We start from the raw sequence: 14,014 nt of genomic DNA on the forward strand, positions 1-14,014 counted from the left end.
TTACAGTAGATGCTTGAACACTGTTTTCCTAAATGTGGCACAACTACTTTTGCAGCCATATGTGGTTGGGACAAGATATGACACTTTAATTGTTACTAATTGATGCTTTTTCTTGGTAGTGCAAACAACTAGGGCAACTAGTAAATGAGCAGGGCAGAGAAATTGTCTCTTGTGCCTTACAAGTGACTGCTTCAAGGCAGGGCTTGCAACACATTGGCCGGCACAATGTGAACATCTGTGCTCTTGATCAGGCCAAAATGTGAAGCTGGTAACAAATGGAGTCGAGCCCCTAACAAGGTAAACCAGTAAGAAACCTGACTTTCATCAGTATCACGTAACCCAAAGTGCTCCCTGCTTTTGATGGGATCTACTGTGGGCCCAGCTTATCTGAAAATAGGGTCAGTTACTTCAGTTTTCTAAACACAAACACATGCATGTGCTCTGCATCTGGGCCTGTGAATACAGCACTGAATTTGTTGGCAGGGTATCACTGGCCTTTTTCCTTCAGCAGTGGATGGGTAGGAGAGTACAGCAGCTGCACAGTAGTGATATATTATGCTGAAATTCAAAGCTGTACAGACTGGCAGTGTATGTGTGGAAGGGTTGATTTTCCAACTACCTAGAAGTTGGTCCAACTGGAAGCAATGGGTAAAATTTTGCCCATGTGAGGTTCATACTTTTTCTAGGTGCCTCATAAAAAGGCAACCAGAGATACAGACAAGTGCCTTGCAGAACACCTGTGACTCACAGCAAAACTCGATGCAGAGGGAACATGCCAATAGAATTGCTTCCGGCACTGCACTTGAACAAGCTGGTTGCTCCTTTTGTCTTCTCAATGAGCTTTGCAACATAATGTAAGTGATAATAATTGGCTGCAGGCTTTATAATTATGAATTATGAGCTAAATGTCTCTCCACCCAGAGAAAAGCTAAAAAACATTGTTATCAATAGTGCACTTAAAGGCAAAAGGTCCTCTTTCGTTGTGAATTACATTTGTTGATTTCTTACCAGTTTCAGCTACAAAGTATTAGTGTGACTCAAATTATGAACTGCTTCTGAAGGCTGTATGAATTTCTAGGAAAACACTGGATGCTCATCAAAGTTGAAAGAAACAAGTAGGGCCAGATTTTTCAAAGCCAATATAAATATACAGGGGAAGTGGCCAAATCCATAGTACAGCTTAGCAGACAGTAATGTTTACACCACCACTGAATCCCTCTGCTGACCTAGCTTTTGCTCTCTGGTATTACTCCATTGTGATGTAAGGGGTCTTGGAGACAACCAACCATATTTTCCACAGAAATTCACAGAATACAACTAGTGTTACTGAAATGCAGAAGTACCTGTACTTTTAGTGTTTTCCTCCTTCTCTCATATGAATTCGGAAAGTACAAGTGAGCATTTTTACTTGAAAGAGGACCTTGCAAGTCATTGCCTGCCCACCAGTGAAACTTAGTTATCTTTAATATGAGAACAGTTCCTGTTCATAGTGAATAAAGACTGTGTTGCTATATAAGTGCCCAATTTTAACTCATCTCCCATCCTTACAAAATAAAGCAGTGGTTGCATGCACATATGGCAGCCCTAGCACTGCCTTTGGTCTGTAACATGCCCTGCAAGCTGTACATATGCTGGAGTTCTGCTTGTTTCCTTTTTTCTACCATAATCTGCTTACTGTCACATTAAGAAATGAGTGAGCACACATCTGGTACTGGTGGATTGCAAATAGACAATTCACCCTGCATACCTGAAGGAGTGTCAAGCCTGCAAGCAAAACACACGTGATACAAACCCAACAGGTGATGAGTGTGAGCCAGAGCCCTTTGCATTCAAAAGAGATTCCTCCTGACGTGGTGTGGGTTTGGCACAAAACTAGGATTTTATTCTGTGTGGCAGCAAAGAGAAATGAAGGAAGTGAATAAGGACAGGGATCTGCTGAGAAAGCCTATCCAGGCACAAAATATGAAGTTATTGACACTAGTATAGAATCACTATATAATTAAAAAAATGCATTGAACTTGAGATTTTTTTTTAATTAGTATTATTTTTAAAATTGTTTTGAATGCTGGAAACTACAGTGGTAGCTCTAGTAAAAAACAGCATTCTGGAAGAAAGGAGATAGATTTAGACCTTGAGCCAATGCTTGTTATTGTCAGCATGAGCATACAATATTGTCAGTAAACATACAACATGCACATTAAAGGAGGGACTGTATTGCTAGAACCTGCTGTGCCATGCAATAAATTGCTATTAACTATCTATTTCAGTATTAATAGTGTACCAATAAGATAGGAGAAAGGAGAGTGAGCCACTGCTATCGTAAGCTTCCATTGCTGCAGTGAAGTGAGAGCCTTCTGATCTTGAAAAGGGCACAGACGGAGTGCCAGATCTTGTCTGGCCCTCACTTGGGTGTAACATGTGGCCTGTTAATTTTTTTTTGCAAAAAAGAGGAACTCCAAAATTTCCACCATATAAATTTCTCCCCAAGCAAATTGTGGATCTTGAGAAATACAGGACTTGTTTTGTCTGTACTACCTTCCAGAAACACCGGGGCCCAGCAGTGCCTGCTCCTCAGAAGACACTGACTGCACATGAACATGATCGTATCTGAGCTCCCCTGGTTTCTCTAGCAGCCCCCTCAGCCATGCCCGCTGTGTGCCCTGGACTCAAATAGCTGTCAGGGGAATGACCATGCAGATGGGAAACCTTGTCTGTGTTTACCCTGACTGTTTGCTTGTTTGTTTGTTTGTTTCAGACGTGGAGCCAAAAAGAGCAGAAGCCATCTTCAATGACAGTAAGTGAGGCTTTTTTTAAATATCAGAAATCTCTGATTTTTTAAAATTAGCATTAAGAATCTCTGAGCACTTTTCCTGGCCCTTAAGAGCCTTTTCTCACCCTTCTGTCTAATGAATGTGACCTTGTACTCTCAGAACTTGGGACTATGTCATTTTCTTTAGCATGCATTGGAAAGAAAGAGGTACCATAAGGAAGTGTATAGAACTTACATCAGCCTGTGATTATAATAAAAATGTTCTGGAATTTGGAATGGCTAACAGCACAAAATTGTTCCTCATGGAAATATATGAAAATGTGACTGGTCTTCTCAATGCATTGCTGTAGGGGTTAGATAGAGATACCTTGTTTTAGAGATGTTTTTAAGTTTTCAGAGAAAGAAGTCTGCTTGCTTGGAGATAAAATAGTCATAAAAGCTATTTTTGCTTACAAAGATAGATATCTTTGCTACCTTTGCAAAAAGTTGCGTTTCTTTTAACTCTAAGAAGGTTTGATCAGTTCCTTGGCAATAAACTATAAAACAATGAAAGATTAAATTACATCACTTTTTGGGTCTGATTTAGGCGCTGGTGTTCTGGGGCTCTGATGAAATGGTGAGGTTTTTTTCCTGTGCTTTGAACATTGACTGCTGAGGTGGTTGATAGGATTGTGCAGTTTTAGGACCAGTTACTGAGGATTACAAAGAGCTTTCAGGAAGGAAAGAAGTTCAGACAGTCTTATGAACTATGGTATATTCTGAAGTTTGTCTTTCACACAAAACCTTCGGACAAGTAGATTTAGATTTCACTGATTTCCTTCATTGTGGTTTTAAATCTCAGAACAGGGCAGATGCTGCACTGAGCCCATGAACTTCTCGATATTGTGTGACTTTTCTTTCTTCTTCTACATTTATGAACAGCTTTCAATCTGCTGTAGTATTCCTGCTGCTTTTGACTATAAAGTATTGTTAACATAACGTTGTGCAGATCCTAGCAGGAAAGGGATGAGGTTACACTCTGTGTAGCTCCAGTGTTTTAGTTCTGAGGATTTCAAGGCCCCTGGGGCTGGCAGCTCCTCAGTGATGAATTATTGAGTTCTGCTTTGGCCCCTTCCTGGGTCACTGTCTGGGAGATGAGCCGGGCAGCAATGGTTTGGATTGTGTGGTCACTATGCAAATAATTCTCATCTCTGTCTCTTTTTCAATTAATTGGGATAGTCCTGTGTGTCAACTTTCCTAATGTCTAGCTGAAATTGGGACCTGGATGAAAACTAGTGGGTCTTGGTCCAGGTAGGATGGATTTGATGCTGTTTGGATGGGAGAAGACGGCTGAAGAAGGTCTGTTCATTGAGGAAGTTTCTAAAGCTATGCAGGAGCTTCAGCTGCTCCTGAATATCCTGAGTTTAATAGCTGAAACTATGGATATTTTAATTTCTCTCTGGGTTTGGATGAAAATGCTTATTTTGTGTCATGGATGCACACCATGCTGGAGGTATGCATGCCTTTGTCATCCCTGGTTGGAGTAGCGTGACGCTCTTTGCTTGAAGTGCCTCTCCAGGTCCACTTGCACACTGCAGTGATCAGTTGCCTGTCTCCAGGTGAGATCTTGCTGATGTAATGTAAAGCCCCATGGCTTGGATCATTCCCACCTTAGGTTTTGCCTTTTTCATGTTTTATCCTAATGACAAATCACCTGGGACATAAAAGTTGGCTATCCCTGTATTTGGGAATTGTCTTGGGTGTGTGGTGAAGGATTTGATTCCTGAATTGAACTGCTCACACAGCTAAGCCTGAATGTTTGACCATCATGGCTTCCCATGACAGTCAGTTGTTCATTCAGGCTTCTAACACAATGGGTTGTGCAGGAGGAACACTGATTTGGGGGGCTGGTGGAAGGTAGGTTTTCTTGTTGATGTCAATAGGTGTAGAAGACATAGGTGGTGTGTAGTCTTACATTATGTTTTCCACAGTCATTTGCAGGAATAGCTACTAAACAGAAGAATACCTAATACTCTCCTCATCCTTTTTGACAGTCTGTGGGTTACGGCAGAATAGATCAGTCAAGTCAATGGCAAAATCCTCATCACTGAGAATCGTTGGCGGATTGTCTTCTGCAGAGACCGGGGACTGGCCGTGGCAGGCCAGCTTGCAGTACAATAACATCCATCGCTGTGGTGCCACACTCATCAGCAACACCTGGCTGGTATCTGCAGCTCACTGCTTCAGAGAGTAAGTTCCCATCTTAGAATCTGCAGCAGAATGTGCCCCTTGTGCATCAAGTTGTGTGGTTTTCCAGATTTGCACCACACCCCCGACTCTTTCCCAGAGAAACAATTTTGGAGGAGAAAAGTCAGGGTTAAGTAGGCCCATCACTTGGATGTTTCAATGAGAAATTAAAGACTGTCCCTTTGGAGCAGAACTGGAAATTTTATGAGTGAAAATCATTATTTGGCATATTGTGCAAAGATGAGCAGAAAAGTTAAGGTGACTGAAATGGTGGAGTATTTGTTTCCTGTTACACTTCATGTTTCTTAAATGTATGCCTTAGTGTCACAATGAGGTTGCTGCCACTGCAGGCTGCTACCAGCAGTCACCTACCCCTCTATTCAGCCATTCACGCACAGCATTTTTTGTTTAAAGCATGGCAACTGTGAATCTGCAAGGCATTTTAAGATGGACCAGCTGATTGAACAAATTATCAATGTGCAAAAATTGTACGGGAAACGAAGAGTTTACAGCAGAAGAGCTTTTTGATTTGACAACACCCTGTGGCCACACAATGGTTAGATCAGGGACAAGGAGCAGGGGAGGAGTACAAGACCATGGCTGAGGAGGGAACGCAGGAGTGCCCTCTTCTAGCAGCAGCCCACAGTTCTGTTATGAAAGTGATGGATGCCACAACAGTCTAGTAGGGAGCTGGCTTGAAGTTTTACAGTAAAGGCACTCAGCAAATTTAAAGTCCCAAACATATATTTACCGCAAAATACTTACAGCACTCGTACCTTTTTCAGCATGACTCACCCTCAGAAGTGGACTGCTACTTTTGGAGCTCTTCTGAAGCCACCAAGCTTGAAGCGCTCAGTCAAGACAATTATTATTCATGAGAAGTACCTCTACCCAGAACATGACTATGACATTGCACTTGTGCAGCTCTCCAACCGAGTTGAGTTCACGAGCAGCATACACCGTGTCTGTCTGCCTGAGCCGTCTCAGACCTTTCCCTACAATATTTACGCTGTCATCACAGGCTGGGGAGCTCTTACCAACGACGGTGAGTCCTGAGTCTGCCAGATGACCTGTATGGTCCATAAACAGTGGCTCTGATCTGCTACTGAACTGATATCACTTCTGAAGCCACACGTTATACGGCAGCAAGCCTGATGTTTGCAATAGGTTTGTTTTGTTGTAGGCATCAGTTTCTTGTTCTAAAACTAGAGTGGATAAAGACAGAGCTACAATCCACTGGTGCAGAAAAAAAGGAAGAAGACCCTTCTGTTTTCCCAGCCTTTCCATTCCATACTGTAAATTTTTAAGACAGGTAGTCCAGCCATGCACATGTTTGTATAGCACCTAAAAAACTATTTCCCCAGCACTAGTCAGAAGCTACAGAAAACTCTGTGAGCTTTCAGGTAAATGTGCAGAGCAAGATGTGAATTACCCAAGCTCACGCTCTTACCAGGCCACACTAAGAGTGGATTTACCAATGGAATCAAGATGTCTTCATTTTGTATCATCTGCCCAAATTGCTAGGTAATTTGTGTTCCATGGAATGTGGAATTTGTGTTATATGGAACATGTATAAAATATATGGATTTACACTTAAGGCACTATGTACCATGCAATCACCACTTCAGTCTTAATGGTACAGTTCCCAAGTGAGTCTGTGATTCTATATACATTCTCCTTAAGGGCCTGACCTAGACAGATCAACAAGCAAAACCTCCACATTAAACCAAATCAAGCTGGTCCTCTGTAAGAGGACATTAAACAGTCTTCCTGTATATTAACTACTGCTAAGGAATTATGTTGATAAATACCCAAATTGTATTGTCTCTCAGGTCCAGCCCCAAATGCTCTTCAGGAGGCAACAGTGAAACTTATTGACTCAGACACTTGCAACAGAGAAGAAGTGTATGATGGGGACATAACACCCAGGATGTTGTGTGCAGGATACTTGGAAGGAGGAGTAGATGCTTGTCAGGTAATTGTAGACGAAAAGTAGAAAGAAAAACTATTTTAATACTTACTGCAGTATCTGGTTGACCAAATCTTAATTGGAAAGTGTATTAGTTCTTTAAATAGGCTCCATTCAAACAGGAATTAAGTTGTACAGTGAAATAGCATTCAGTATCCATCATTTAGCACTAAATGCTGTTATACTAGTTATGAGCTAAAAATTAGATGTCTCAAGTAGTTTAAACCAGACATCTATAGAGGTGAGAAGGAAGAAGGTTAAGAATGTTAAGTTAGCAGCAAAACCACACTATCACTCACTGAACTTAAATTCTGGACTGGATCATATCATAACGCACCTGTTACAATCTTTGTGATCTTTGGTAACACACTTGGCTCAGTGAAAGGAAAACTCTCTGAAACAAAGATAACTATAAGGAAGGTAGGTGTAAAAGAATGGAAAGGAAATTTGCATGCTTCAGGTTTGCAAATGCTGCAAGGAAATGCTTATGTTCAAAGAAAAATATTTCAATAGTGATAACTTTTAAAAACATAATTTTTATTTATGTTATTTTAAAACATTGTACTCTTAAAGTGCTGGTTCAATACTGACAGTTTCCTGAATCCCAGTCCTACAGATTTTTTCCCAAAGACAAACTCCCTAAAGAATAAGCCTGGGAAGCTCATTCTTCTGTTCCTGGCTCAGCACTGAAGAGACCTGAGCAGAAGGGTACCAGTGCTGTTTAGTTCAGTAAATAATTTTGGTGAAAGTTGGGGAATTCAGTCTGTTGTGTGAAGACTGCCTCTCTGTCTGTAAGGTTTCTGGTACTGAGCCTTGGAAAGTGGATAATAGCTTAAGGAGATATTACCTAACTAGAAGACCAAGTTCTTGATGAAAGCTCCAAAACAAAAGGAGCTTTAAACTCCTTTTTGAAACATTATTGTTGCAAGTGACTAAAATTAATTATTTCAAGAATAGCAATTAATATTAAAACCTGTTAAAAAAAAGGTTCCTGCTGGCTTAGATTGCTGTCTATACTTGTGTTTCCCTACTCTGTACGAGGAAGAAGACAAGGCAGGTGGAAAGCAGTCTTCACAAAACAGAAGAGAAGCTTTTTGTTGGGTTTTTTTACTGTAACAGTAAGGAAACAAAGGTCAAGAGGTCCCGTGGCAAAGAGGAAAATGCCACAGACTTCTGACTCAAGTTTCAGAAACAGCCTGGTTTCTGCACAAATGGCAGCTCTTGAAATACTGCTTGTTTACTCCTCTTATAGGAAGTCTCTTATAGTCTGTCTATGGAGAGAATTGTATTTTCTCTTCTGATCAATTAAATTTTTCCCCCCTCCTCTTTTTCTAGGGGGACTCCGGGGGACCACTGGTTACTCCAGACTCTAGACTGATGTGGTACCTCGTGGGAATAGTGAGCTGGGGAGATGAATGTGCCAAACCAAATAAACCTGGAGTTTACACACGAGTGACTTATTTCCGTGACTGGATTACTACAAAAACAGGCATCTAATTCCAAAGGAAAAAATGGATTTAACTACATAGACTATGTGTAACTTGTATTTGTCTGTAATTCTGAAAGGTTATTTTTTTAGTCTATATATTCCTATGTAATTTTGGTTGAAGCAACCTTAGCCCACAGCAAGCAGTATCTTTGCTGTCAGAGATCCTAACCCTTCTGAATTCATGCTAAATGTATGAAATTGTCTGCCTCATCTTTGAGCTGTGAAACTTTCTCCCTTACCAGAAATTATGAACTGACATAATTAAAATTACTTTAAAAGCTACCAATTTACCTGCTTTATAAATGCAAACATTTTCCAGGGGAAAGAAAAAAGAAATTTTTCTTCAGCCATGGGCAAGGTCTGCAGCTGAATCTTCCTCCTCCAAATGCTATCACAGCTGTGTTTCTAGCAAAGTGGACCCTTGATGATTATTCTCGTTAGAGACTATCATCTGCACTGACGCCAGCTGAGAACCTGGATGCTCACCTTGCTCCATGGTCTTGGTAACTAAAAGTGGATCAGTTGGAGGGTAGGTCCTAGCTAAGGAAAAGTAGGATTTCTGTGCTTGCAGTAGGTTGGAAGGGGAAAGAGAAAAACTTGATGTTTTTATTGCAAAGCACATCTAAACAGGATTTTTTTTGTGGATTCTGTGAAGTTCAAGTTGCTTGAAGTTGCTATTGTGGAATTGCTTTATCACAACATTGGGCTGCTACCTCTGTACCTGTTGTCTTCTAGATCTACTCTGTTCAACACACAATATGCTTCAGATGCAGAAACACAAGCTCTACCCAAACTGTTTTTGTAAAAAGTGTGCCCCCAAGAACAACCTCCATAGAAAGAAACATGGCATTTAAATTTGTTCTAAAGGAAAAATAAATATTCACCACAAATGAACTGGGAACTACCTTTTGGTTCAAGAAACAGCATGCTTTTCCAAGGGCATGCCAGCCAGCAGAAACCATCTCCCTGCAAAGAAAGCAATTAGTGATACTTCACTGATGGATTCATCTCTGCCATGAATGAATATGAACCTGAATATGAATATGTCTTATGAGGATGAACTGTAATTTATATTAAAGAACAGTCCCAAAAAGAACTTCAGAGAAAATGCAATCCTCACACATTGATTAAGCACTTTTCCTACCTCTGTGCACAACTTCTCATGGATTGCTGGTGGAAGGGGGTCCTCTAGAGCCAAGGCCTTCAATATGGGGATTCAAAATGTCACTCCAGTACTGTCACCTGTAGTCTTCAAACAGCCACTGGACTGCTTAGGCTCTGAATACAGGACTCCCAGGAGTCTGTACAAGACATAAATGAAACTGCAAGTCCCACAGCCACACCTACTACAGGTGAAAATTCTGCTGAAGCATCCTGCCTCCCCCACTGCTCAGGACTGGATCTCTCCTCAGCTTTCCTACTGTGCAAGCTCTCCAATAATCAGCATCCCTGGGAATGAGATGTTTGGCACTTCTTGAAAACCCACACCCTGAATTATAAGTCTACATATGAATGGAAAAACCTGTGTTTAAGCCTTGGTGGTGTAGGAGGGGTTGTCTTGTTATTGGGCTACTTCCAGTCATTCTGTCTTTTGAATTTTGGTAAAAGACAAGTTGCCTTATCTCAGAAAGAAATCTCCTGAAGACTTTATATTAGTTTTGGTTTCAAAGTAGTAGTACCTTTATTCTGATTTTCCATGTCATTGTAAAAAGAAGAGGATCTTGGGACAGTTAGGAGGATAGATAGATGCAGCAAATCCATTTCCTTAATTTATTGATGAAGTTTGTTATTTATGCACTTTTGAGTTGCTGTTGTTTTTCAATTAAGAATTTACTCTAGGCCAGGTTCAGTTACAAAACAGAAACTTCATGGAGCTTTGAATTAGATAACCTGAAAACATTGTTTTCTTCTAGTGCTCAAGTCCCCTTTTTTCAAAGGCATCCTTTAGGAAAAAAAAATTTCGTCTAGTTATTTGTGCCTCTTACTGCTTTGAAGGTGAAAATCATGAGAAGTGTCCTTTACAATCAGCTGATGTATTATGAGTGAAAAGAAACAGTAGTTCACTTTCATAGGCAGCTAAGGCTTTGTTTTGCACTTAAGTCTCTTTTTGCATAGCAAATGGAGGGGCAACAATTAGGAGGTCAGGCCCAGATACAGCCCCTAGAAACTGGTTCCTACCTCACACTGCAAGTGACATGTACATGCAATACCTTTAAAATGAGAAAGGCAGCCTTTATTTCAGATTTCTCAAGAGTGGATAAATAGCCAAGAGGTGTGTGGGAGAATGTCTACCTTACTCAGGGAGTCCTGAGCCAGCCAGATGCACTTTTCATAAACTGTTTAGCAAACTGCCTGGCCTGGGTTTGTCTTATATTCCATGTCAGTGTTTTATTTATGATGACTCTGTTTGTTTTCTGCCTTAGAATAAAACAATGAGACTACTGTGTGAATAAAAAGGTTTTTTAAAGCCTTTTATTATTGTTGATGTTAAGATTTAGCAAGGATTTAAACAAAATAAAGGCAATATGTTGCATAACATTAAATGTATTTAAAAACAATTGATGCTTTTCTGTCCTTTTTTTTTTGCATAATAATAATCAAACTAAAATTTGAATATGACACAAAATAGACTAATCTTCCTTATTTTATATAAAACTATTCTAAAACTATAGTTTTCTGTCAATTCTCTGTCCTAGGAATTGTTTTGTTATTAACAGTGCTTGAACTTTACAGATATTTCAGCGAAGACAAAGTGGGGCATTTGCTTTTCTAAAATACTCAGAGGTGAATTTCAGTTAAGCTAGTACTATGCAAATTAGAGAATGGATCTGAAGCTTCATTCAAGAATTCACCACCTTGCTTCTGCCCTTGGAAAAAAACCTGTGTCTGATGTTGCATCCCTGCAAACGGGCTACGGGGAGCTCTGTGCAGCTGGTACCAATTCTCCCAAGATTCCCTAGGTACATTTAAAGCATCAAAAAATGCATTCCAAACCTCTGGTTATTCAAATTGAGTTGTCTGGGGCTTGCCCAATGCTAATTTTCAGCTTGGAGCCAAAGTAGGAAAGAAAGAAGAGGCTGATTGCACAAGGCCTAATCATGTGAGGAGGTCTGGTTGAATAACACCAATCTGTCATCAGGATTCTTTATGTAAGTAAAGCTTGTAGAAAATCCCATTCTGTATCTGCTATTCCTGTTAACAAATTAGATGAGTTGAGAGCCAAAAGTCATTATTTAACCCAATGAATGTTTATCTGGCAACTTGCAGACTATGCTGGAGATTCACGGGCACGGAAAAGCTGGCTCTTGCTTTTAGAAATGCAGTCAAACACATCTCAGTGTGAAATCAGCTTAGGTAATTGGTGCCTTTGTTTATCTGGATTTATCGACATTATTAACATGGTTTCTAGGAAGGTGTCACTTGCTAGAGCAGCTTTAAGTGGCAAGATCTTTCGGCCCAGCCAGCTGGGAAGCTGGAGTCCTTTTAAATATGCCATCAAAACACTCCTACACTGCATGGGTTGCCAAAAAGAGGAGACAAAGCCTTGCCAGTCAGCACCTTGCTCCTACAAGAGTGAGTGCAAGCCATAGCCTATGGCAGGATGTTTGGAAACCCACTGAAGGATGCTGATGTAGATTTATGGCAACTTCTAGACTGGCCTGTGTGCTAAACTGAACTGTGTTTGCCTTAGTTTTTTCAAATAACGCATTTTTTAGGGAAAAAACTACAAGAGTTTTGTCTGCTGGTTTGCCTACTAACTAAACCAATCAGGGAAACAAATGTACCTCCCCAAATCCCCACTTTGGATTCCTCATTAAGAATGTGAAATCACACCTGGAAACCAGGAAATTAAAAGACTGAAAAAAACTCAAGTGGCTTGGATTTTCCCAGCAGAAGGAAAGGAGATTTACAGCTATTCCGCTTCAGCTTCTTATGAAAATACTGGCTCTAAAGATATATTCAATATCTGGATGGAGAATGAATCTACATTGGTGCACATAAAGTGAAATTATGGAGATCTGGGACATGAATAGGCTCAAGTCTGGAGGTGGTGATGTTCTCCTGGCCACAGCCTCATCCCACTCATTGTTTCAGCAACTCTGTAAACTGACAGCTCTGCTTGCTACCTCAAAAGCTATAGCTGACTATAACATGATGCAACTAGGGAGCTGGGATTTTCTATAAAAGTAATTTATTTATCCAAATATACTAAGATTTTAATGTCATATGTAGTTTTCAAGAAGAAGGCTATGGGGAAAAAGAAAAGTCAAATGACTCCAGATATTTCAAATTTTGCAGTCTTAGAAAGTTAGGGGAAAACCTGTATCTGTTTTGATTTGGTACCATCAGCCTAGAGAGTTCCTGAATACACCTACTAACTGATGCATTTGGGAACCCATTTCTTTGGCTTCTGGGGTAAACAGAAGCTGTCCATTTATTTGTGGCATTTTATCTTAGAAGGCCCATATTCATGGTTTCACTGATGGTTAGTGTTTGCCTGGTTACTGTTAAAGGGTTACGCCAGAATTAACTGGATGTTGCTGTTTCTCCACTTAGGCAAAAGGCTTGTCAGTATTTGCTGTGACTATGCAAAATCTGTTTCATGGGAGATGACTGTATCAAAGTGGTCCGGTTCTTGAAAAATGTAATGACCTGGACACAAAGATGGTAGATAGCAGATTTTTAAAATTATTATTATTTTTCATAACACATTTGATGGGTAAGCTTTTAAAAATAAGAATGGTTAGGGAAAGAAAGAAAGAAAGAAAGAAAGAAAGAAAGAAAGAAAGAAAGAAAGAAAGAAAGAAAGAAAGAAAGAAAGAAAGAAAGAAAGAAAGAAAGAAAGAAAGAAAGAAAGAAAGAAAGAAAGAAAGAAAGAAAGAAAGAAAGAAAGAAAGAAAGAAAGAAAGAAAGTTTATTTTTAAGGAAAGAAACCACAAACATAAAGGTAAAAATCACTGACAAGACTAAAAATTATGCAAGTGACAAAACTGAAGCTGACGTTTTTGCTGTCTTTAAACTCTCCTTCATTTTACCCCCCCACCCTTTGTCACTGGGACGCCTGTTAATTCCATTCCTTAAGATACATGCACTGCTCTTTGAAATTATTGTATTGAAATAATTAAAGTAATTCTTCTATGTTCTGATTCTTATGTATTTCGTGAAAAAGCTACAAAGCAAATACCAGCCTTAGTACCCAAGTCCATTACTGCCAAGGGTTTTCAATCGACATCGCGAACGGCTTTCTCCCTTTATCCCGTCTCTGAGTTCGGCATTCCAGACTTCTAGTGGCCTCTAGTGGTTCTCTGAAATTTGCCCACATCTCGAATTTTTCTGCGTGTGAAAACAGCGGTGTAGCAGACAAGAACCTTCACCCTCATCCTGCCAAAGCACAGCCCAAGTTTGAACGAGCACAATGTTGTCCAGCTGCCCTTAATCTTTGTTACTAAGTACAAAGGTTGTGTGCACTGTTGGACTGAGGTGTAAATCTTGAGGGTTGATAGAACTCTGTTAAAGAGAGAAATGCCAAAATAATGCACTGGATGCTCACAAAGAAGAC

The 14,014-nt window shown here is 40.1% G+C and overlaps 1 protein-coding gene across 1 annotated transcript in view; it reads left to right on the forward strand.

Annotated features, from left to right (window-relative positions):
• Positions 1-8,462, forward strand: part of LOC138109007 (transmembrane protease serine 11E-like) — a 40,931-nt gene extending 32,469 nt beyond the window's left edge. Inside the window, exons 7-11 of the mRNA XM_069012107.1 lie at positions 2,756-2,794; positions 4,804-4,999; positions 5,782-6,041; positions 6,829-6,971; positions 8,301-8,462. Of these exons, the coding sequence (XP_068868208.1) occupies positions 2,756-2,794; positions 4,804-4,999; positions 5,782-6,041; positions 6,829-6,971; positions 8,301-8,462 (800 nt within the window). The remainder of the gene's footprint in view (positions 1-2,755; positions 2,795-4,803; positions 5,000-5,781; positions 6,042-6,828; positions 6,972-8,300) is intronic.
• The last annotated feature ends 5,552 nt before the right edge of the window (positions 8,463-14,014 follow it).

The sequence above is a fragment of the Aphelocoma coerulescens genome, chromosome 4 (assembly GCF_041296385.1).
Source record: "Aphelocoma coerulescens isolate FSJ_1873_10779 chromosome 4, UR_Acoe_1.0, whole genome shotgun sequence".
Classification (NCBI taxonomy): Eukaryota; Metazoa; Chordata; class Aves; order Passeriformes; family Corvidae; genus Aphelocoma; species Aphelocoma coerulescens.